We start from the raw sequence: 26,209 nt of genomic DNA on the forward strand, positions 1-26,209 counted from the left end.
AAAAAGAAACCCAGATGAGTCAAATACAAATTTCAAATATAGGAGCTGAAAGTCAAAGCAGCCAGGCTTAGGAGCACCAGCTGTGGACACTGGCCGTCTTATGCGTCCCCAGAGAGTAAATAGCATTTATGCCATCAGCTGGTTGGTTATGCAAGAGTTGACCGGTATGGGCAGGTATGGGTAGGGCATTTTGGAAAGCCTTGGAGCAATAGTCACTCAGCATTGAACTGCAATGGCTTATAAACAACCACTGACCACCCCTCCTGCCTAGAAACTCATTTTACAGTTTCTTACCTAAGTTCTAGAAAATTAATCTTACACTTGGCAAATTACACATAAGCCAACTCTTCCTCTCAAGTTCACATTCATCTATAAAGTCTAGTCCAGCCCAGTCCCATCTTTGGGATGTTATCTGATAGACAAGGTTGGGTGGCTTTTGTAAAATGAATTTGAAAAGTGCTGTTAATTACATTTTGAACAAATTCCTTTAATCAAGATTTATATTTGGTGGGTATATGCCTTTATCCTAGTACTCAGAAGGTAGAGGCAGGTAGATCTCTTGAGTTTGAGGCCAACTTGGTCTACAGAGTTCCAAGACAGAGAAATCCTGTCTCAAAAAAACAACAAAACAAAACAAACCCTTGAGTTTGTTTGAAGTAGGATCTTTGTACGAACCCAGGCTGGCTCTGAAATTCTGCTGTGGCTTCCCAAGTACTAGCACCACAGCTAGGTAACACCATGAAGTCATGGTCTTATGGAGCCTCTGTGCCTGCTTTCTTCTTTGGTTCTAGGTATTAAACTCAGGGCTTTAAACAGGAGTCCTACCATTAAATCTATCCCTAGCCCTTACACTATGGTAATTTCCCTAGCAGGTAGAGGAGAAAGTACTTAGGATGGGACATTCTGTGGGATGAAAATTTGATGGGACACACTGGCAATTGATGGTTTGGCTACATGTTGTTTTGAATGTTTATTTTATATATATGGATATTTTATCTGCAAACCATGTGTGCCTGCTAGGAGAGTGTTAAAAGCTCCTGGGATTGGAACTGTAGATGGCTGTGAGCCATAATGTGGGTGCTGGGAATTGAACCTGGCTCCTCTGCAAAAACAATAAGTGCTTGCTTGCCCTTAAGCTCTGAGCCATCTCTCCATCCCACATGTTGGGTTTTGTAAACCAGCTTGGTACCTGACTTTACAATACTGACTCTATGAAGAAAACAAAACAAAACAAAGCAAAGCAAAACAAAAATAACAAAACAAAACCCTGGTTCACTGGCCAGGAAACCCTACTGTGAGATAGATCCAGGTCAGTAATTTGGGTGGCCCCTGAGCAGTGACACAGCTGACCCCTGGTCTCTTCATGTACACATGCCCAAGAGAATGAGCATCTGGACCCCTCAGAACACATACACCCACCCAAGCCAAAACAAAACCTCAAAACGACTTGAGCAACAACATTCCTCCGTATGCATCCATGACCTACAGTTACCTGTAGGGTACAAGTGCTAGAAATGCATTGTCTGTATCTAAAACTGTAGGGATCACAGACTAGAAATTCTGGTTAGCTCTGTAGCCGAAATCTGCCATTTTGTAGGCACAAAGTATCTGAAACTGAAGAGCTTTAACAAGAACAATTTTCCTTACCTGCAAAGAGTAGAATGCCTGCTTTCTATAGCTTTGAGAATTAGAAGGGGCCTAATACAATGCTGGGCTGGGCCACAGTAAACAGGATCTCAAAAAACCCGGTAGTTATCACTTCACCCTTTTTCTCTTCATGAGATTTATACCACTGGTCGCCCAGGTTAGTCTCGCACTTGTGATCCTCCAGCTCAACCCTCTAAGTAGTTGAATTACAGATAAATACCACCACACCCAGCTTCTGCTATCAGTTACAACACTGCCCAAGATCTACCCTGGTACCCACAACACTTGGTTTATGGAATATGGTGACAGCTAATTAAAAAGAAAACAAAATTTAGACAGGCAGTGGTGGCCCACATCTTTAATCTCAATACTTGGATCTCAAGAGTTCTAGAAACATTGTTTTGAAAAATGAGAAAGAGAGAGAGGCCAATTTCAGATTATGTACATGATACTATGCTTAGTGCATGCCAACAAAAGGGAAATATTTAAAAATGGAAGTTTAAGGGGAAATAGCATTTTGCTCTACCCTTCAACTTAAAAGTTGCTCTTACATTATCATTCCATTTACACTAAGGTGGCCCATGCTTTAAATTATTATCCCTACTGATTTTGTGATGGGTTAATGAGTAAATGGAAGTGATATAATAGTGTTAAGCAGGGGATGTAATTTAAAAGTTGAAAGTAAGAATTCATCTACTGTGGCTAGAACAGACCAGTAATAGATAACTTTCTCCAAAGGGGGGAAAATTTAAAAAACATTTACAAAAGTGCACATCCACTAACCACTCATCACACACACACACACACACACACACACACCAGCAGACAGACTTCATGCCATGGAGTACATGTAGAGTTGGTTCCCTCCTCCCACCATGTTTCTGGAGAGCAAACCTTTTGACCCACTAGAGCCATTTTACAGGTTTAGCACCCACCTCCATGGTTACAATTTAAAAAAACCCATCTTGTTTTCAGCAGTCTGGCACAAGGTCAATTAGAACAATCTGTTGAAAATATTTTATGCTCTGTCTTCATGCTCTTGGGGAGTCCACAGAAGCATGCTGTTTCCCCTCCAATTACTCTCAGGCCTACTTTGAGACAGGGTCTCACTGATTCAGCAAGGCTGGCTGGCCAGCACGGTCCAGGGATCTAGCGGTCTCTACCTCTCTAATTACAGACATGTATGACCATATGTGGTTTTCTGGGTACTAGGATTCCACACTCAGGCCCTCATGCTTGCATAGCAAGCACTCAACTGAGAGAGCCATCTTCCCAATGCCCTGGAGGAAATACTTTTTATTTAGTTGCATTTGACTACCTAAAATCCTACCGACATGCTATTAGGCCTAGAACATTCCTCTGAAGTAAGTATCAACTTTGTGAAACCAAAAGTCTTACTTGAGATTTTAAGTTTTAGGAACGAACTTAAAGAAAACACGAAGAATCAGACATTTAAGTCTTACTTTTTCCCCACTGTACAATAGGCCACTTCTACATATATAAAGAGTAGGTGGAACTTTCCGAGTATACAATCAGAGGAGGGGCTGGAGGGATGGCTCAGCATGTGAAAGCTCTGGCTGCTCTTCCAGAGGACCTGCGTTCAACTCCTATTACCCAGAGGGGAGATCACAACTGTCTATAACTCTAGCTTCAGGGCATCTGATGGTCACCTTCCTTTGGTTTCCACAGGTTTTGCATACAAGCAGTGAACAGACACACACTGTAGGCAAACCCCCATACACACACAATGATAAAAACAATTTGAAAAGAACACAAAATAAGAAAACTAAAAGCAGAGATCTGGGTACATGAACATATCCACATACATATATACAGTCAATTTCCACATCCCACAAACAGGCTTACTTTACAAAGATGAGGTATACATTGCTTAGTGTGTACATGAGCGGTTCACTGGCTAAAACGTTTGGTTAGAATACTGCACTAACATTCAGAGCTACTCTGGTAAAGTCCCATAAAAAAAGAAAGACATTCAAAATAAGCACATTCTTCTAACAGCAAAGACTCTTCCTACTTTTTTATTTTGACATCATGATAGTTCCAGAAATTTAAAGTGGAAGATAGCTGTTCAATAAAAGCCATTTCATATATATAATATACAGAAATTATTTTAAAAGTCTGTCATATAACAGATTCATTTGGTGCTACCAAAAACTTACGATACAAATAAACAACTACAAAGGGAACCATCACTAAACTAAGACACACAGGAACTAGGAAACCCACATAATCTCTATCATGTTAGAGGAACCGTGTCCATCTGCCACAGTGTGCATTATCGTAGTCCCTTTAAAGCAGACTCCGCAGAATCTTTAAGTTTAAAACTGTCCAGGTATAATTCTGTCTGTACACTCAAGAACAATCATATTCTGATTACATACAATGCTTTCATCGTGCAAAAATGCCTTAGTTAATTGTTTTCTAAGGTCTAATGTCAAATGAACTAATATCAGGCATTTACTGACCAAGCTGTCAATCAGAGAAGGACAGCGATCAAGCTGCTAAGCAGTCCTTCCTGCCACAGTATGGCCACTACTAGATCTGTTTCCTTCATGCATTAGAACTAGCAGGTGCCAAGTGAGAATTCACTACTGCAGCAGATGACAGAATATGCAAGAAGAGTTCCTCACGTCCAATAGCCTTTGCCATCCTACAATACAATATTACAACTGCATGTGTATCAGCAGCGGGAGCAGGAAATCAGAGCAGGTTAAGACAGGTATATAAATAAAGGGAAACGAAGATAGCCCATGGTATTTAAACCTTGCCTGAAGCTTGCATAGCGCACGAAGACAAGCAGAGCAGGTGTCAGTGCAACTTTAACCTGGACATTTATTTGTGTATTTATTTGGGGTGGGAATGGGGGAAACCAGTTTGGATAAAAAGATTTTATTCCTTTCAAGCACAAAGAAAATCAACAGGAATTTTAAATGATCAGAAAATGAACAAAACTTCTTAGAAACCTTTTCAATTAGCCAAAACAAGGTAAAGATAAAAGTTAAATTCTTTCAGCCTAAATATTTATCCATCTATATATCCCACTTTGTGAATAGGCTTTTGATTAAAAGAAGAAATGACATCAAACTACCCCCAAACATTTTATAAGAGGTACCACCATCTAGAAGTGACAAAAATAAATTAGTTTCCCCCATGATATTTAATCTCTAAAGCATAAAAAGCTATATAATATCTTATACAAATTAACCAGTGTTTTTACAAAAGTAAAGCAGTTTTGGACTACTAACAGTACACTGTACTTGTGGTGAAATATGAGGCACAAGAATATATGTATTAATTAGGCATTTTCCATCTACTCAGTCTCTATGGTCTTAATTCTTGGCAATATATAACTGGTGTGTACTCTGGTACATAAGTCATGAATTGTAGAGAACAAGAAACAGTGTAGTATAGTAACAAGGTTTGTATTTGACAACGACCGCATTGTTGAACATGTTTCTTTTATGAACTTTGTGATTTGTGTTGCAGATGGTCACTTGTAGTAGATCCTGTAAAGATAAAAGGGAGAGAGAAAAAAAAATCAGTATACTTTGCTGTTCTGGTTTGAATATGAAATTTCCACAGGCTCATGTCCCAAGAGTTTGACTGTACTTAAGAGGAACTAGAAACTTTAGGTGATGGAGCTGTCCTGGTGGCTATGCTGTGCCCTGGCCCTCCATGGTCACCATGATGCACTCTGCCTCACTACAGACCCACAGTGACAGAGCTGAGCACACGGGGACTGAAACCTCAGACATGTGAGGCCTCTGCCCCAATCCTCGTCCTAGGTAGTTTCCTCAGGTATTTATCATAGCAAAAACAACAAAAATACCCCCGAAATATGATCAACTCTGAAATGAACTGCCTACATTTAAAACTCTTAACCAGGTATGGGAAACATGCCAATATAAAATAATAAACCATTAAGGCATGTTGCTGACGTAGGCTAAATTAGACTAATTTCAAAGAATCTAGAAATACTATTAAATATTCTAAAAGTAGGAATATCTTGTGCAGACAGGGCAAATGGGCCATTGTGAGTAATCGTAAGAGAAAAGTGAGTGTTCTGGCTCCAGCTGACACTAAACAAATTCACTTTACCCGATAACCGTAAAATACTAACTTCAGAGTCTAAACACTTCTCCATTTATGGAAACAGAAATAAACAGAGGGATGGAGCAAAAAGAAGGAAGCAGAGGGGAAAGAGGAAAGGCAGGAGAGATTAAGGAAAGTAGTAAGTTTTACAGAACATGGAAGCTTTGAAGGTTGGTTAAGAAGTAAAAATCCAAAGAGCAGAAGATAAGAAACCTGTCTAACCCTTACTGTCCAGTTCCCATCCTTATGTACAGTTTTGATGCCATGAAAGTTATACTCTTATGAGAGGGTATTTTAATTTCTATTTCAAAAGACTCGGAAATTGAGCTAATACAAATATTATACTCTACTTACCTGGGAAAACACATCTATATATACAGTCTATGGACTGTGTTATAGGCAGAGATGGACAAAAACTCCGTTATGTTTTCAGGAGCTATTAGGCACAGATTAGTGCAGCCTTGGACCTCATTACAGAAGCTCTTTATACAGCAGAGACTGCTTAATACGGAGACTCACAACTGGTCAATGTGCAGAGTACATGCTCAGAGAGGCTCAGCCTTGAATGGGGTATGTGTCTCCTTCCCTCAAGGCTCAGGGAACATGAGGAAGACTGGCAAGAAGCAGAAGCTGGGGAAGACTGCTGTGACAGTGTCTTCTGGACATGACAGGGCCATTATACTCAGGAACTCAAGCATAGCTGTTTTCTGCATGAGATCAACCCAGTCAAAATTCCAGTCCGGATGGAAGACAAGAATCACAAGATTCCCCAACCCCTAGCAGAGGAGTAGCTGACAGCTCATGGCTGCCAGGGGAGAGTCAGTTTTCTTCAGAGGTGGGGGATCTGTTATGTTGCCCATGCTCCAGTGGAACTCAACTCTATGGCATCAGCCTCTCATTTATATACATTCAGAACATAAGGACAGGGATTTTTGGTGCAGTAAGATGACATAGGAGGCAGGGAAGCATGATGGAGTGTATGGAGTGACTGACAGGGCCAATTGCAAAGCTCTACCTCAGCAATGGCAGGGCAGGGGCAAGGCCAAACAGGACTTGCTGAGTCACCTCGATACGGAAGTGACTGAGACCAGTCTCAAAACTCAAGACAGGCTCAAGTTTTTCCTCATGGCCAAATGATCCAGGATCAGAATGGAGCCCAATATCTCCCCCTTTAGTTTTTGCACACACAGGCAGCAGTAACTGGGTTCAGTGGGTTAAGAGAATGTTATGATGGAAGGAGAAGTGGTTAGAAGTGGTCTGGGAGGAGTTAGAGGGAAGACTCGAGGAGTGGGCATGACCAAAATACATGCAAAATTCCCAAATAACAAATTAGAAATGTTTTTCTGAAAAAAAGCTATTAAGAGAAGGTGTGTGTGTGTGTGATTTCTTCCTTTACTCTTTATCATTTTGTTGAGTTGAGTAAGAAACCTTCAGCAGTACATGAGGAGTGTGCCTAACTTGTCACCATACGCTAAGAGCTGACAGCAAGTGAAAGTCTGAATGAAGCATATGAGATATTACTTAGTACTTAGGGGGTGAAGAAACAAACACTTCAGGGCAAATAGAAAACAGTGTATGTTCGTGATTGGTCTACCATTGGAGTATACCCCAGTCCATATTTTTGATCAATTAAAAATAGGTAATAGGAGCCGGGCAGTGGTGGCACACACCTTTAATCCCAGCACTTGGGAGGCAGAGGCAGGCGGATTTCTGAGTTCGAGGCCAGCGTGGTCTACAGAGTGAGTTCCAGGACAGCCAGGGCTACACAGAGAAACCCTGTCCCCCCCAAAAAAAACAAAAACAAAACAAAGCAAAAAAAAAAAAAAAAGTAATAGGAAGAAAATGACAATTAATTACTAGGATGAAGTTTGTTCATGTTAAATATTGTAATCTGACACTATGAGACTATAAATAACTATCACATATAATTGAATTATTCTTATTTCACAGTATACATGCAAATATAACTATAAACAACTATTTATTTGAACCAGTTTAGGTTACGCTGCCACAAAAAACATCAGCTTATGAGTATAAAATATAAGTAGAGAATATACACTCCATCTCCCATAGCAGGGTAGAACAACCACTGCATTTTTGAGACAGGCCTTGCTCTGTATGTAGGTCAGGCTGGCCTGAACTCGCAGCAATCCTCCAGCCAAGACTAGTGCTAGATTACAGATACATACTACCATACCTGGCTCATGTTTGTTAAACAAAGAATAATAGCTGAACAAAAATAGGGGCTTGGGTATACACGTCAGTGGTAGATATACACAAGCCTGGGTTTGATCCTCAAAATCAAATGAAAGAAAATATATCCTAAGAGTATTAACCGCTAGGCTTCAGAAAGCAACTGTCTAAGACTTGGACATGTTGGACATGATGGTGGGTACCTGGAGCCCCAGCACTCACAGCTGAGGGAGGTGGAATCAAGCTCTAGGAGGCTACACAGCTTAGCTTTATCTCAATTTAAATTTAAAAAAGAGAAAGAAAAGGAAAGAAAGAAAAAGGAAATCGAAATCCAAAATAACTGTCAATGCAGTAAAGAACTGTCACGGTGGCTAGTGTTTTTTACACCAGTAAGGCCAGCCTGTGTTATGGTATAAGACCATCTCACCAAAACCAAAACCCACAAAAAACAAAGCAAAACAGTTTCCTTTCAGTTTTAATACCATGTGTGAGGCCCTAGTTTAATCTTCAACTGCAAAAGCAAACAACAACAAAAACAGGTAAAAAGTCTTAAGCTTTAATTTAGATTTTCTTGTTAAATAAAATGACTTCATATAATCAAACTAAATATCCTTACTTAATGCCAAGTAAAGGATGAGAGAAAACAACAGTAACAACCCACCATATAGCATACAGTCGTATTAAGTTACATTTCCGAATAACATTATGTTGAAACTGTAAAGTCCACCTGCAGAGCCCTGCGGGAGCCCCACAAGCTAAGCACAGGAGGCACTGTCTTAGGCACAGAGCCGCTCAGGCTCAGGGACGCGGTTAAGGCACCTGACCTTGACTTGACTCTTCAACATTCATGCTGTCTCCATCTGCAGTCTCTGCCATTTCTTCATCTTCATCATCATCATGTAGGTCTTTTGAAATTAACTGTCTGGCTAACTTAATATTGAGTCCTTCATTGTAATGAAGCTTCCTTTTCATTTCAAACTGTCGCTTCTTTTCTGTAAAAGATTTGAAAGCTTAGAAGGTCTCCACTGGGGGATTGGGGCAGGCCTGTTTGTGAGTGAAATTTGCTGTATCATAGTTACACAAATTCATTTAAATGTTTCTATCCACTGATGACTGTTTTTGTGTGCAATGGCAGTCAGGTAGTTTGTAGTAAGACCATACAGCCTTAAAATATTTACCTTATAAAAATCTTGCTAGTTTTGCTTTATTTAAATGATTCAAGTATACACCATCAATCATTAGAAATTTTGGGAGGAAAACTTAAAGACAGAAGAAAACTTTCCAGCAATAGTTAAATGGGAGGCAAAAGCTAAATTATAATAGTAGGTATGAAGAATGGACAAAGCCTGAAGACACACACAAACGAGATCCAAAAGCTAGCTGGTTAATTCTGGGTCAAGAGCTATGAGGAATGGACTCTCATTTCCATGCACTGTCCCCTGTACCCTGTTCTTTATGCAGCCCAGGATGACCTACATCTCCTGATGCTTCAGCCTCCCAGATGCTACAGGACTGCACCAGGGCTGGCACAGGGCGGAAGGGGGGTGTCTCCTGCCCTCCACCTGAGCATGCACACACATTCGGGCAAAGAATGAATAGTGTGCGAACAAATTGATGGAACAGGTGTGCATATATCATGCTTCACTAAGAAAAATCCTCATGATTAAAAAACTGCCATGACTTAGAAACATTAATTAGTGACAATTTAATACAACTGCTACATTTTACTAAAAGAACTTCACTGGGTGAAATGGTTCGTGGTTAAGGGCACTGGCTGCTCTTCCAGAGGTCCTGAGTTTAATTCTCAGCAACCATCTGTAAGGGGATCTGACGCCCTCTTCTGACATGTCTATCATTGACACACGGACTCATTTTTCTTCCCTCAATATTTCTAAATCATTGTTGCTTGAACGTACAAGTTCAATACCTGCAGATACTAATGATCAACTGGGTATTTTATATACTTTTAAAGATTTATTGTTTAGTCGGGCAGTGGTGGCACATGCCTATAATCCCAGCACTCAGGATGCAGAGGCAGGTAGATGTCGGAGTTCTGGTCATAGAGTGAGTTCATACATGTGCACACACAAGCCTGTGCAAGTACCTGAGGCTAGAGATACCAGCAGCTTTGACCCATATGACGTGGATTGTGGGCTCTGAACTCAGGTCTCCCAGAAAAGGTCTCTGACCTAATTTTATCTTGAAAAGAGAATATAGTCACATGGCTCAAAAAGTATAAAAACCAGCAAGATAAACATATTCCTATATGGCCAGTGTTCCATGTAAACAAAAACCCACATAGGCAGGAACGTCTTAACTATGCATGTGCTGTCTGGACCACAAGAACCTCTTTCATTCTGTAATGAGCACTTCTTTAGCTTTTCTTCTAAGATTCTGTGTTCCACAGGACCTATACAGATTTCATTCTATATTTTATCATCTTGTTGCACTGAATACACTTCACTGTTTTTGTTTGTTTTGTTTTCTTCGACACAGGGTCTCAAGTAGCTTGGGATGACCTTGTACTACATAATCGAGACTAAGGGTAAACTTCTGATCTTCCTGCTGCCGCCTCTCTAGGTTGAAATTATAGACAATACAGTTTCTTTGATGCTGGGGCTCAAATTCAGGGCTCTGTGCATGTTAGGTGAGCACTTTCCCAATTGAACTACATCCCAGCCCTGCATTATTACTACCTTAAAACAGAAAAGGCACAACCAACAAGGCAATCTACCCACTTGAAGATAATTCAAATACTAAATGATACAAAAAGCATTAATTTTTTAAGTATTTACCAAATATCTACTTTTTATCAGTCAGTTAAAAAAACACAAAGAAAGGGATATTTGCAAATACTCGGAAGATGGTAATATTTCTTCCAACTGAAGTTCTTCAAATCAGGAAGGAAACACTATTACATAAGAAATTCACACATGTAAAATCTATTTTCTATTGCTTTCTACTTTCCTGCCCACTACTTCTCCAATATGAAAGTAATTTTTCAATCTTCCAAATAAAGATGACTAGCACCACACTAAAAGCAGCTGGATGAATGACCTACCTCGCTCCTCAGGGGAGAGGTCATTATCTTCCTCTCCACTACTTTCTTGCTCCCGAGTCCGATACTTTGGCTCTGAGCCTTCAGCAGCAGCTAATCTACGGAATAATATTTAGGAAGACATTAGTAACTGAGATACTTGTACTATTTAAATGACTCATTTAACTTGAGTCATGATAATATCCCCAATGATCAATAAACAGACTATATGTAACTGATGAAGACAAAGTAAGAAAAAGTAGGAAGGGATGCAGAGACAGTAAACAGCAAGGATAGCAGAGTGGGTGCGAGAAATCCATCAATAGCAGTAACTTATATTTGCTGTTCTCCCATCTTTACCATGTAGGTAGTAGGATATTTACAAATAGCACCATTACACAGAGAAAAAGATTTAAGTTTTCAGGTATTTGTAACCTTCCCATTTCCTGTGCGGATTGATATTAACTGCAGACTGTAATAACCTGAAAAAAATCTAGTTAAGGGCTGGGGATCTTACTCAGTGGTAGAGCAAGTATTTAACATGTTGCCCCGGGTTCAACTGTCAGCAAACCCCCAATCCGAGATAAGCTTAGTCCTTCATTTACAAATGTACAAGCAGCACACTAGCAAATGTTTTAGCTTTGCACAACTAAAACTCCCAATGGGAAATGCATACTTACTTCTTAGCTAAGATATCTGGAGTCATGACTTCATTGCCTTCTGAATCACTATAGGCGTCTTCATCGTCACCTATCATACTAGGACAACAAGCATTTCTATTAACATGCACATTGTTAAAACAGATACATGAAATAAAATTAAATTGCTAGAAAATCAAGATTGAAAATACAATTGTATTATTTAATTAAAATTACAATTTATTTAAAGGTTTGCTGTCATCTTTGAGATTTCACTTTAAAACACTTTGCACTAGATACCGTAGAGACTTAACAATGGGCTAGGAATGTAACTCGGTGGTAGACTCCTTGCCAAATATGCACAAGGTCCTAGAGTTCAATCCTCAGCAATAAGAAGAAAGTAAGTTTAACAAGAGGGGGAAAAGGATGAAAAGAAAAAAGCAATCACAAAGTACTGAAAACTCAAATTATTTAGAGAAAAATAATTTTCTCTAGATAAATTTTTGTATCCAATGAAACAGATGGACAAATACTACAAAATAACACATTTGATGGTTTTAGTGTTATTTTTCCGAGGGAACTGTCTTGCTATGTCCCCAGCTGGCCTCAATTTAGCAATAGGCACCGAGAATGCCGAGCTGGTTTAGAATCTGTACTTATAGATCACCATTAAGAAAGAAATGGTCTAAATGCACATAGAGTAGGAAAAATAAACTTAGATCCTGTGGTGGTTAATTCTGACTGCCAACTTCACTGGATTAAGAAATGCAAAAAAAGGCTGGAGAGATGGCTGAGCGAGTAGGAGCACTGACTGCTCTTCCAAAGGTCTTGAGTTCAAATCCCAGCAACCACATGGTGGCTCACAACCACCCATAAAACCATCCGTAATGAGATCTGATACCCTCTTCTGGTGCATCTGAAGACAGCTACAGTGTACTTATGTATAATAATAAATACATCTTTAAAAATTTAAAAAAAAGAAATGCAAAGAAACAGAAGCCAAGTGACCTCTTCTTTGTGGAACTCTGACCCCCGCACTCCCAAGAGCTTCCCGAGGATCCAGGATTAATCCCTAAACACAGTGAGAATTAGGAGTGCTCATCGCACACTCACTTCTCTCTCCTACTCTGAGATTTCTGGTGGGCTCATATATAGTTTTTTTATATCCCTCTGATTATCTCACTGACTAGCTGATACACTAACAAATCTATGGGAGAACAGAATAGGGAAGAAAGAGCGCCCAGAGGATCAGTAAAGCACTGTACTGGGTGTGTGCAGCCACACTCAGAGTATCAGATCATGTGGGCTCTGATCAATCAACAGACTGACCCCTTACAGGATTTAGGATGGCACTGTTAGAGATTTGTGCAAGGAAGGAAGAAGGACCTAGTTGGAGGAAAAAGGTCACTGGACTCTACTGATTTGTCTTTTGTTTTTGTTTTTAAAGAAAGAAAGCACATGCAGTTGACGAGTGGGAAGGCGGGAGAATCTGGGAGAACTTAAGGGAAAGACTATGATCAAAATTTATCTAATTCTCAAAAAACAAAAATATTTTTTAAAATTCTCTAACACACATTCCCTTTGTGATGGAGTTCTACCCCAAGGACATGGTATCAAGCAACCATGGACAGACACCATGAGCCTTTGAAACCATGAGTCAAGAAAAATAGAAATCCTTCTCATGTTTTTTTCTGCCAGGTACTTGCTCACAACAATATGAAAGCAAGCTAATACAGACCCTAAAGCCCTAATTAGTAAGATTTTAAAGTTAATTAGCTTTCCTACAAATAGCTAGTAAAATTTTTGCTCTTGTGTATTATAAAAGTAAGCAGCTTCAATTCTCAAGCCACTGAAGGACTTTTATGAACTCAACTACGTATATGTGTGTGTGTGTGTGTGTGTGTGAAGCCCTGCTGGTTTATACATTTATCTATGGAAATGTGAACTAATCCCAAGAACATTTAGGATTTGAGCAGAGCAGGGTATAAGAAATATAATTTTTTGACTTAAAAAAAAGATTTATTTTGTTTTAAGTATATGAGTACACTGTCACTATCCTCAGATACCATAAGAGGGCATCAGATTATATTACAGATGGTTGTAAGCCACATGTGGTTGCTGGGAATTAAACTTAGGATCTCTGGAAGAGCAGTCAGTGCTCTTTAACTATTGAGCTATCTCTCCAGCCCATTTTTGTTTACTTTTATATTAATGTTCAACAGAAAATTCTAGGTTACAAATGAATTGTGTGTATATATTAAAGAATATAAACTAATATGTGCACTAAGTTTATTACACTCTTAGTTTACATGATCTTTCTATAAAGAGCATTTTTGTTATTGTTAAATAAAATGTTTTATAAGATACAAAACAGGGCTGGAGAGATGGCTCAGCGGTTAAGAGCACTGACTGCTCTTCCGAAGGTCCTGAGTTCAAATTCCAGCAACCACATGGTGGCTCACAACCATTCGTAATGAGATCTGACACCCTCTACTGGTGTGTCTGAAGACAGCTACAGTGTACTTAAATATAATAATACATTTTTGGGCCAGAGTGAGTGGGGCTGGAATAAGCATAGTCCCTAAATTCAATTCCCAGCAACCACATGATGGCTCACAATCATCTGCACAGCTACAGTATACTCATATATATATATATATATATGAAAATAAATCTTTAAAAAAATTTAAAAATTAAAAAAAAAAAAAGAAAAAGAAACAAAACAAAACCAATCTCATGCAAATTATAAAAGCTGACTGACAAAAGCTGATTTTCTTTAAGAAGAAAATCCTGACTTTGGATTCTGGTTTGATAAAGGGTTTGAGATATGTATTTTAATTACCCAGTAATTAATAGAAAAAAAAGGGTATAAACACTTCACTTATTATTCCTTTTCTCAAATTTCATTACTATTCAGTTTCATTATCTGCATCTTCTGTTTCATTCTTTCTTCCTGTCAAGGACTTTAACATTTTTATCTGTATTTGTACTTTTTTTATTAGCATCACATTATCCCATTAATTTAAAAGATAGCCTTGTTTTGTTGATGTAACTCACACCTGACATTTACAAAGCCCCCGGTAACACATAAACTGGGCATGGTCCTGTAGGTCCAGGATTACAGATGTAGGAAGGAAGAGCAGAAAAGCAAAACCATCCTCAGCTACAGAGCAAACTCAAGGCTAGCCTGGGTTTCATGAAATTCTACCAACAAAATTATAAAACAAAACATAACAAAACATAACAAAACAAAAACATGCACATGATTTACAGATGTAGTCACAATCTCCATTAAGTGTTCTACCTATTTAGAATCTGTACTGTCTCTTAGTGTTTATTATTTTTGTCTCGTTTTGGTTACTGCTCGATAGTATTACTTCACGATTATTTTTAAAATTCTATCTGACACTGTGGCTCATGCCCTTAGCATGCAGGAGGAAGCCAGAGGGTTTCAAGGTCGGCTTGAACTATATGGTAAATTCCAGGTCAGCCAAAAATATGTGTGTTCGTATCTCAAAATAAATAAAAATTCTGAGACTTAACATATCCAAAATCACAAATCAGAACTACAGAATCATATAAAATAAAAACACAAAACTGTTTCTATATAGCTTCCCCCTCGGCCAACACCTTTAAACAAAGAAAGCCTCTGCTTTCTACTCAGGGAACCAAAAACCTCATCTTCCTTTCAAAAAGAACTTGGAGCCGGAAAGATGGCTCAGCAGTCAAAAGCGTTTGCTGCTCACCAGGGCCTGAGACTGGTCAGTACTCAACCAAGCAGCTCACACCACCTCTACTCCAGCTCCCGTGATCTGACTTTGGCTTGTAGCCTCCTCAGACACCTTCACACATGATAATATACATATACACATAAGAGCAATGAAAAAAATGAGGGGGAATTAGTGTGTATCAGCAGCTAACAACCATCTAGGTGTAATAAATATTCACTACAGCAATAATGGGAAGTTAGAGTATTAGCAAACATGTATTCAGGTAGATCATCAACTAGCACTCTAGTAAGAACTGTAAGACAGATTTAAAGTATCTGCTACTTAGAAAATGTTATCACTAGGCAAATGGAAATAAGCCACAAAAGAAAGACTGTGCGTCACGTTACTTGTGATATGGGGTGTTTGGCTCGTCTATTTTCATCAAGCCATAGTCTTTGTCAGCGGGATGATATGTTGCCAGGATATTCATTTCATCCCACTTCTGAGACTTCTTACTGAAATTAATAAGAAAAAAAAGAGCATTTAGTATCCATATTAAAAACAAAGTTCCATAATTCATATCAGACACTCCAAACACTATTAAATGACATACTTAGACTTTAACTGGCCTACAAAAGTAAAAAGTAACAATTGGAATAAAAGTCTATCTTACTGTTCTATCTTAATAGTTACCTGCGTATACACACACACACACACACACACACACACACACACACACACACACACACAGTGTCTCATTATGTAGAGTGGCTGACCCCGAACTTGCTATGTAGAACATTCTGGCCCTCAACTCAGAGAGCTGCCTGCCTCTGTCAGTGTATGACACCATACACTGCTATGAAATTTTCCTTAATAAATAAAACCTTATTAAGTTCAGATAGTGCTAAGATCACAAAAATTACAGCTGGGTTGTTTTTTGTTTTGTTTTTTTAAATTTTTTTGAAACAAGTGTTTCTCTGTGTAGCCCTGGCTGTCCTGAAACCCAGAGATCTGCCTGCCTCTGCCTCCTGAGCGCTTGAATTAAAGGTGTGCCATCATACCTGGCTTACAGCTTTTTTTTTTTTTTTTTTAATCTAGAAAATAAGTTTGCTAAGAAATAGAATATTCAGGTTTACTTGAATGTTAATAGGGTTCCATTTTCAGAATCTTTATACAGCATTTGCATGTATTAACTCAATACTTAACAGTAAGAAGCAACCATCATCTTCTTTTTCTATGAATCTGACACTCTAGGTACTTCATTCAAGTGGAATCACATAGTGTCTATCCTGGCTTACTTCACTTAAGACACTGTCTTAAAGGTCTGTTCATGTTGTAGCATTTGTCAAAATCTCTTTTTCTAAGGCCAGTTAACTGTTCGGCTAACTAAGCATTTTGAGTACATCTTTTCAGTCTCACCCTTAATTTCTTCAAAGGTAGAAACTGGCACAGATACTCACAAGTAAGCTTGAAACTACAGCTCAAAATCTCTTCCGCCAGGAAAATCTTACAAGTTTGTAATAAACCAAAGTCTGTGACACATGAGCCATTATCTTTAGGCATAGAAAAACATTTCAAGTGCTTTGTTATTAAGAATCCAGCTCATATGGAGGTTCTTCTCAATTTTCAGCCAACCAAATTAAAATGCCACTAATACTCATTAATTGGGTTAGAATTGAGTTCGCCTGGGTACGAAGAACTTGATTTAACAGTACTCATTTCCTCAGACCTATGGCCTTCTATCACACCATTTTATTTTTTGGTTTTTCTATGTAACAGCCCTGTGTCCTGGAAGTTGCTCTGTAGACTAGGCTAGCCTTAAACTCAGAGAGATCCACCTGCCTCTGTCTCCTGAGTGCTGGGATTACAGGCACACACCACACCACATTAATAGTAACCTTGGGACAAAAACCAAGAGATTTCTGTTTGTTATCCTAGTCCTACAATGATAAGACTATCCAACAATCAGCCTCAGGAACAGAACTCATGGAATCGCTGAGTCAGCTAAAATGATGTCCATGAAACAAATTACAAAACAGCATGGAAACACAAACAATGTGTATGGCAGGGAACAGGCTCTGTAACTGTGAAGAGATGGCACTTGTCCTTGTGAAGGACGACCCAAATTCAGTCCCCATCATCCTCATGGTGGATGGCTCACAACCATCTGTAACTCCAGCTCAGAGGATTCAATGCGGTCTTCTGGCCTCCAAGAACATTACATGTAATACGTGTGTAAGTACACACAAACACACACACACACACACACACACACACACGCTCGAGAGTGTGTGTGCATGTGGAGAAAATAAAAATGTTTAAGATTTTAAAATCTAAAATCTTGGGTTAAAAATTCTAAAGCAAAATTTCACTTAGCATAGTAGAGAATTGGGCTTAGAAAATGAGTTTCAATTGCCTCTGTGCTGGAGCCAAGCTTTAATCCCAATACTCTGCAGGCAGAGGCTGGTGGATCTCTAATTATTATTACTTCGTGTATCTAGAATGGCAGGGAGCTAACGTGTAGGGTCAGAGGACAAGCTGAAGAAGTCTGTTCTCTCGTTCCACCTTTGTGTGGGATCAAGGGATAGAACTGCTTTCACTCTGAGCCATCTCCAGTTTAAGAACAAATATTTTAAAAACGTAATTAAATTGACTTTCTACTTCTAGCTAAATCTACATTTTCAGAAATTTTGTTTTGCTAAATAGGTACTTTCTGTTTAGAAATCATTAGGAACAAATAATTCAGTCTGTTTATGGACAAATTCCAAGGAAGGCCACAATACAGACTAAGACAGAGATGGCTCAGGGGTTAAGAGGACTTGCTGCTCTTCCAGGGGACCCAGGTTCTAGTCCTAGCATCCACATGATTCACATGGCAGCTCACACCCAAAACTCCAGGTGTACGTAATTCAAGCCCCAGGTTACACATGTGGTACACAAATATACATGCAGGGAAAACATTCATATACTTGAGAAACAAAAATGAAAAAATCTAAAATAACTTTAACTAAAAAAAAAATCAAAGCAGAAAAACAATCAAATACTACTAATAAGAAATAATTCATTTATGCTTCCTTCCTGTCTCCATCTCACTATGCCTTTTTACACGGGTTCTGGGAGCAAAGGAGATGACTCAGTGTCTAAAGCATTACTAACTCTGTTAAGTTTAGCTACCTGAAATCAATGTCTAGAACTCATTTAAAAAGAAACAGTCGCAGGTATCTATAACCCCAGCATTTTGTTGACAGATGTAAGTAGGAGAATCACTGGAAGCTAGTAGAAACAAGAGCAACTGGTCATATACTTCAGAAGGGTGAAAGGTAAGAACTGTGAGACCAACAGGGGCATGCGTTCTCCCCCACCTCAACCCCCAAAACTTAGGTGGATATTTGGATCTTAAGGGTGTATCTAATATGAGGGAAGTAAAATCAACTCTCTGTAAATTTATTTTGCAAGATAGTAACAGAAAAAAAAATGTAGAACACAAACAAGAATTACATTTTCTTTTTTACTTACCATTTTTTAAGTGATTTATTTTATTTTTTGCCTGCATATATGCCATGTATGTATGTGTGAGGAGGGTGTAAGATCCCCTGGAACTGGAGTTACAGTTGTGGGCTGCTATATGAATGCTAGGAATTGAACCCAGGCCCTCTGGAATAGCAGCCAGTGCTCTTAACTGCGGAGCCATTCTAGTCCCAAATTACATTTTCTTAAATTTAAGAATAAAAGTAATCGGGCAGTGGTGGCTCACGCCTTTAATCCCAGCACTTGGAGGGCAGAGGCAGGTGGATTTCTGAGTTCGAGGCCAGCCTGGTCTACAAAGTGAGTTCCAGGACAGCCAGGACTGCACAGAGAAACCCTGTCTGGAAAAACCAAACCAACCAACCAAACAAAACCAATAAAAGTAGTAAGTATAATCCTCATACTTTAAACCACTAATAATTTGGATTTTTTTTTGCATTTTCTTTCTACTCTGTATCTTAAATGATATAATATATACATATAATATATATTTTAAAGCACATTTATACTGATATAAGCTATATATATTATATCATAATAAGATACTTTATCTTCTTTTTGCTAGAAGTTAGATAATGTTAGGTATTTAGATGTAATCTAACACATTTAAGATGGGTAGAAACACGTATCTTCATATATGCTACTTGCTAATGGTTTTAGGATAACTTGCTATGAGAGCCTTCTTTTCAGAAGGGTTCTTACTGTGCTACCCACACTGGTCTTAAGCTTAGATTCAAGTGATCCCGGTGTTAGCCTCGCAAACAGATGCAGTTCTAGGTGTGGGCTATTATATTATATTTGGCATACAAAATATTTTGTGTGAAGAAGACTATGTATAATGCCACCAATAGTTACCAAACCATGGCTGTGGCTGGGCATTGTGCTTTTCTAACTTGCTGAGGATAAAGTAGTGTGTAACAGCTGTTCTGTGCGTATCCCTCATTATCTAATAGCACGACGACTTACTTTACATGTCGGAATTGTTTGCATCCTTTGCACGGCAAATGCAAAGCACATTACACATAAAAGTTGAATTTACCTGATCTATAACTACAATACATCTGAATCCTAACTTTTTCCTGTCTGTTTTGCATTTATTATGTTTTACTTTAAATGGAATTCAAAGTTATACTAACCTTCATTTCCTTAGTACAAAATAAGGAGGAAAAGAAATCTTAGAAATGTCACATTCAAATACAAGAAAGATTATCTTGAAAATGGAGAGCAGGACACTAAAATTAATACAAGCCCCAAAATTGCTAATTCTTAGGTAGAAAGCAAATGAAAAGAAGAAACTGTCAATAGAGACAATGTACATGGAAATTAGTATTCCTACCATTTTAAAGTAATTAATGGCAGTGCCAGAGTAACAAAACCCAAGGAGCAAACATGAATTCAATTAAAATATCATCATGAACTACATGATTTTCTGGGTCACAAATTCCACAGACAAAAAATAAGGGTACCAGGAAATGATAGCCTGTGATGGCCAAGGCACTTGCTAATTTCAATTTCGCCCTCCCTCTCGGTGACTGATTTGCAGACTGCTTAAATCTTGTCCTGTACAGTACATATTACTTTTACTTTGTTGGTTCCAATGTTGTTATCTCAAGGACCTCCAGTACTTCTTGCTGCTTTTCCTGGCATATTTCATACTTTTGGCTGTGCTCGAGTGGCCAGCTGAGTTTTGCTTCAAAGAATTTAACTTTAATTTCACACTTCAATAAACAGTTGTCTTTTTAAATAAAGATTCAAGACTTTGAAGCCTGAAACCACAATTAAAATTAAACCAAGACTTAACAATAAAGCAAACAAATGGTAAGTTTTAGGAAATAATCTTTTTATTTTAATTAGCTTTGACTTTTTAATACTCCATATTCTTGAGTAGACAGAAAGACAATGTTATAGTAGAGCATAATTATATCTTAAATTATATCAGTGGAATTCAAGCACCTTCGGGTGTATGTGTGTGTGTGTGTGAGAGAGAGAGAGAGACAGTCAGACAGAGATAGAGAGACAGACAGAGAGACCTAGCCTAGCCTGGCCTTTAACTGGCTATGCAGCTAAGGATGACCCTGAATTCTCACTCATATCTCCCTACCTCCCAAGTGCTGAAAGTATATGTGGGGGCCACTGCCCCTCTCAAGAGCAATTTTTATCTTTTTTTTTTTGGTTTCTCATGACATGGTTTCTCTGCGTAACACCCTTGGCTGTCCTAGAACTCTCTCTGCAGACCAGGCTAACCTCTAACTCAGAGATAAGCCTTACTCTGCCACCAGAGTGCTAAGACTAAAGGCGTGCGCCACTACATCCAGCTTAGAGCACAGTTTTGCTTTTTTATTTGTTTGGTTTTTGGTTTTTCAAGACAGGGTTTCTCTGTGTAGCCCTGGTTGTCCTGGAATTTACTCTATAGAGCAGCTGGCCTCCAACACAGAAATCCTCCTGCCTCTGCCTCCCAAGTGCTGGAATTAAAGGCGTGCACCACCACTGCCCAGCTCAAGCACAGTTTTTAAAAGTTGAATTTATCTGACCTACAACTATAATAGAATCTGGCTAGCAAACTCTGTAGTAGACTATATAAACACACCCGAGAGGCATGAAAAATTAGTTTTCTAAGAGTTAAGAATAAGGTACTGGACTCAGTATTTTGACTCATTTAAGACTTATACTTAGGTACAGATAAATAAATAAATAAATAAATCATTGACAACCAGAACTAATAAAAATCAGTGAGTAGTACAGATAGGATTCAGACTAAGCACTAAACTACAACTTGTCCTACCACAGGATTTAGTAACATATTCCTCACCTGCAAACAAACATTTTCACTCCAAATCTAAAAAATGTATCTTAAAATGGATTGCATCTTATAATCAGTTAGCAATTTTTTTCTTTTTTTGTTGATAGTTGTCTTAGAATCTTAGACTCAAAGGATGATGTTTTTAATGAATGGCACATACATTCACTCTAGATGGTAGGTTAGGACTTGGTAAGATGTGCATTTCACTGGAGGAATCCTGAAACAACTATGGGAAATTCACAATCACAGGAGAGAACAATGGTTTTCAAAACAGTGGAGCAGTGCAGGCACCGGTGCTGCGATGTGTAACTTGCCCAAATATGGACTTGTGGAATCTATCTTTTTCTTTTCTTTCCTGGTTTTTTTTTTTTTTGGTCTAACACTGGGTAGCTCTGACTGTCCTGGAATTCCCTCTGCAAACTAGGCTGGCCTTGAACTCACAGAGATCTACCTGCCTCTGCCTCCTGAGAACTGGGGTTAAAGGCATGCACCACTCCACCTGGTTTGAGTCTATCCCTTTGTTGTTGTTGTTGTTGTTGTCTTCGAGACAGGGTTTCTCTGTGTAGCCTGGCTGTCCAGGAACTCACTCTGTAGACCAGACTCAGAAATCCGCCTGCGTCTGCCTCTCAAGTGCTGGGATTAAAGCACCATTGCCCGGCAGAGTCTATCCATCTTTAATTAACCCCTAAAACTAATACCTGACAAATGTCATCTGAGGAAACTACTCAGTGGAATAGTACTAATTCAATCAAAAGAAGAACATAAGAGCATATGCCAAAGATTCATGTACCTGTTGTCCTTTATCTTTAGATGTAAAGGCAGGGGAACTGCAATTTCAAGGGTAGCTTGAGTTATATAGTAAGTTTTTTTTTTTTTTTGAGGCAATAAATCACTAAAACCAAACAAATCTTCAAATAACAATGATTAGTCTTGAAAAAAAAGAATAAAAATAACCAAAATGCTAAAGACTATTAGAAATAACAACCTAAAATTTACAAACCTCACTTTACCTATACATTGTCCTTAAAAAATAAACAAACCTTTGTACCTGTGTGTATGGGGTAGGAGGGAAGAACCCTGGGTGTAAGTGTAGGTGTAGGTCCATGCCTTCTTTGCTTGAGACTGCATCCCTATCTTTTTCCCAAGCTTCTGGGGAGTCAAGGATTCTCTTGTCTCTGCCTCCCATCTCCCTGTATAACCTCTGCGATTATAGATGTGCACGCTCTCCTCTGGTTTTACATGGGTTCTGTAGTCAAACCTAGGTTCTTACACATGCCCAGCAATTGCTTTATCGACTGAGCCATCTTCCTCAGCTCCTATATTCAGTTTTAAGTACTACAACCAATAGAGTATGCACGAAAGTGTGAATTATGAAGACATATTTGATGCGTTTGAATTTTTCCTTAAGAAAACTCTCTGTAATTCATTGCTATAGATAATACCCTCCAGTAAGTGCAGGCAGGTGAGAGGGCTACGGATGAAGTAATTGCATTTTACACGATAAAGGCATGTAAAAGGTACATTGCACCTTATTTGCAGGTTCTCTATTTGGGAATTTCCTTCCTGGAATCCTTCTATAATCTAAACTCCAATACTGAAGGTACTTTAGTGAATGCTCAAAGCCATCAGCAGAGTAGGAGAGGTTTTAATTGTTGTCGGCGGGGCCCACTGTGGCAAGGCTCTGCTCGCTGTTTGCAGCTCTCACACTATTACAGTTATAACTACTAACATACATCCCTGAACTCTGTGTACTAAAGGATGAGTTGCATTGACCTTCTGATACATGTACGTCACATACTTTATACAGTGCGTGTCTTCCTTTCCCTTCCCTTTGCATGTTGGGGATCAAACCGAGGGACTTGTATATGCAACTACATATATACAATAACGTAGTGTTATTGCTATAATTTCTTTGCTTTACAATTTTTCAACAGTTGATTATGAAAAGGCTTATCTTTTACCAGTTGGAACCACACACATCAGTAACTTTAAGGAGTTAGTTTGGTAGTACCTGGTGAACTAGGGCGGCTACAGTCAAGGCAGTCAGACAAAATAGCTTATAAAATCCTTTTGAAGTGAATCTGCCCTGCCAGGAACTCTTTCAGAAGAAGCAATTTACCTAATGGAGTCGGTCTCATTCAGTGGCATCCAAGGGGAAAAAAACAAACCAAAACCAGGACCCGCATGTTAATCTCAGGTAAGCATGGGAATCAGAGGAGGCTAACCTATTGAACGGTGCTCTAGATTACAGTGCATCAAATCTGGGAATGTGTGGAAGTTAAGGGCGCAAAAAATTTAGACATTTGGTAGTTGGAAAAAAGCTGGCCCCATTCCTGCTGCTTAATACTCAAGCTAAGTGCCTTCTGAACTTATGGATCTTCATCTTGCAATTGTGTTGTGGTGTTCTGTTTTTCCCATGACCCACAACCTGTCAAATCCCTTTAAAGCAGCTTACTCCAAGTACAGGTTGGAAAACTGTGAAGGAAGTCAAGAGTCAAACTCAAAGAATGGGGGTGGGAGTGTTGTCTCTGCCGGACATAATCTAAGTTGAACCCGCAAAAGGGATTTTCTCCAAATTTCCCATAAACTTGTTTCCAGCTAGTTACTCTTACAATTCCAAATTAGATCTTGTAATATAGGCGTGCCCTGGTTCTAATAGTTAGGATTTCACAGCATCCTCATTTTAGTGCCTCTACTAAAAATTCCAGTAACCTTTCTTAAGCCTTATTTCTGAATTCAAGAGTTATTATATTTTTAGTAACTCTGACTATTCAAGGCCCCCTTGCTGTCTGACCCACTGGTACAGTTAGTTATACCCTAGACATTGTACTGTCACATTATTTTCACTGAACACTGAACCCTGGGTAATTTCTCTGTAGCCAGGATACCTCTCTGTTTTTCAGACTGGTATATTGTTCCATTATACAAATGTGCCATAATTAATATTTCACCAGTTCTCACTAATGGACCTTGGGCGGTTTCCAGATATTTTCTAATGCACAACGCTTTACGTCAATGTCTCAAGTTGCTTCTCTCTGAAGTGTTGCGTTTAGATATGCAAACCAGGATCCAAAACTAGGAAGCACCCAAACTCTAGCTGCAGGTACAAAAATACTTAGCAATAGTAACTTTCCACTAAATACAAATGAGTGATTTTAAAACTTGGTTTCATTTAGTGCAGATGACAGACCAAGAACTGAGAGACGGTAAAGCGCTTATTGGAGAAATGTGTTTGTTGCTGGTTGGTTTTTTTAAATTTTTTATCTCATTAGCCTGAACCTAGACTGAAATGTATGGGCAAAAAAGAAACTCCTTTTGCCGAAGGCTTTTACCTACCTTGGCTTAGGCTATGGGCAAAATAATAAAAGCTTAGCAGTTAAAGCTCTGAAACTTCAATCTGATTCCTTAGCGTTCCCAAGGACACGAAGTTCAAAAGCCAGGCTTCAAATGTACACATGTACTTAAAAAATAAAACGCGACAAACGCCACGGCCTCTGGCGGCTCCGGCCCCGCTCCACCCCGCGGCCGGAGGGGCAGGGCTGGCTGAGGCCGGCTTCCCGCGGCCGCCGGTCCTCCGGGAAGGCGAGGCTTCCAGGCTGGCCTCCCGGCTCTCCCTCACTCACCTCAGTTCCTCTTCCACGATCGGGCGGGGCTGTTCGGCCGAGGGCACCACCGGGGGGGAAGCCGCAGAGGTCTTGTTCTTCAGGATTCCTTTGATGGGCCGGTGCGAGGCCGTTGAGGCCGCCATGGCCGGTCGCTCCGGCTGCCGACTCAGGGTCGCTGCTGGCGTGGGGTTCCGGAGGAGAAGGGATGGGCGCTGCAGAGACCCTCCAGGCAGCCGTGGAGCCCAGGCCAGGCTAAAGCAGCCACACCCGCTGCCGCGGAAACCACGACCGGCGTCTCCGTCACGACACAATGACCGCAACGCCACAGCCGACGCCGCGCGGCGGGCGGCCCTTCGCCGCCGGCAAAGTAGCCCGCGGCCCGCGGAGGAGGCCCGCCTAGTGCCCCAGCGCGGGAGCGACGCGGATGCCGAAGCCAAGCCCGGCCCTCCCTCTCGCGATATCTAGGGCGGGGCGGGGCGAGGACAAAGCCGACCTTCTTGCCCCGCCCCTCCGCGCCCCGCCCCGCCCCGCCCCTCCTCTGTGTTAGGCGGGCTCAGTCCTAGCCCAACAAGTGTGTGAACCTTCAGTGAGAGACCTGCTGTCTACTGTACTACAGATTTATACTGCCCAGCCCTCTCCCATCGCCCTATGAGGCCATTTTTATATTGCTGTCTTATGACAGAAAACTGAGGCTCACGGGTGACTCACTCCACAAAGATAAGAGATGTTAGCTGACTGAACAATTAGTCATTTAATTCACATTTCTATTTAATCTTTGCAATCATTTTCTCTTTTCTCTCTCTTATTTGAGACAAGGTCTTTCTATGCAGACCAAGCCAGTCTCGAACTCACAGAGATCTACCTGCCTCTGCTTCCTGAGTACTAGGATTAAAGGTTTGTGCCACCACGCCCTCTCCTTCCTAATTTAACTCCCTACTATA

The 26,209-nt window shown here is 39.8% G+C and overlaps 1 protein-coding gene across 1 annotated transcript; it reads right to left on the bottom strand.

The window, feature by feature from the left end:
* Window positions 1–1,981: 1,981 nt before the first annotated feature.
* Ppp1r2 (protein phosphatase 1, regulatory inhibitor subunit 2) lies at window positions 1,982–25,718 on the bottom strand. The gene is made up of 6 exons (NM_025800.3): window positions 25,287–25,718; window positions 15,746–15,853; window positions 11,671–11,748; window positions 11,015–11,109; window positions 8,778–8,945; window positions 1,982–5,174 (listed from the first exon to the last, which is right to left on the bottom strand). Exons 1-6 carry the CDS (start codon window positions 25,409–25,411, stop codon window positions 5,128–5,130), a joined length of 621 nt encoding a protein of 206 aa, NP_080076.1. The 5' UTR covers window positions 25,412–25,718; the 3' UTR covers window positions 1,982–5,127.
* Window positions 25,719–26,209: the final 491 nt, after the last annotated feature.

Source organism: Mus musculus, chromosome 16 (assembly GCF_000001635.26).
Source record: "Mus musculus strain C57BL/6J chromosome 16, GRCm38.p6 C57BL/6J".
In the NCBI taxonomy this organism is placed as follows: domain Eukaryota; kingdom Metazoa; phylum Chordata; class Mammalia; order Rodentia; family Muridae; genus Mus; species Mus musculus.

Bases quoted from the DNA above. Each gene is read 5' to 3' on its own strand.
- Ppp1r2 (NM_025800.3), bottom strand. From the start codon at position 25,411: ATGGCGGCCTCAACGGCCTCGCACCGGCCCATCAAAGGAATCCTGAAG. The intron at 15,854-25,286 runs GTGAGTGAGGGA...TATTAATTTCAG, and splicing joins ATCGTGGAAGAGGAACTGAG to TAAGAAGTCTCAGAAGTGGG. The intron at 11,110-11,670 runs GTAAGTATGCAT...ATTATTCCGTAG, and splicing joins CCAGATATCTTAGCTAAGAA to ATTAGCTGCTGCTGAAGGCT.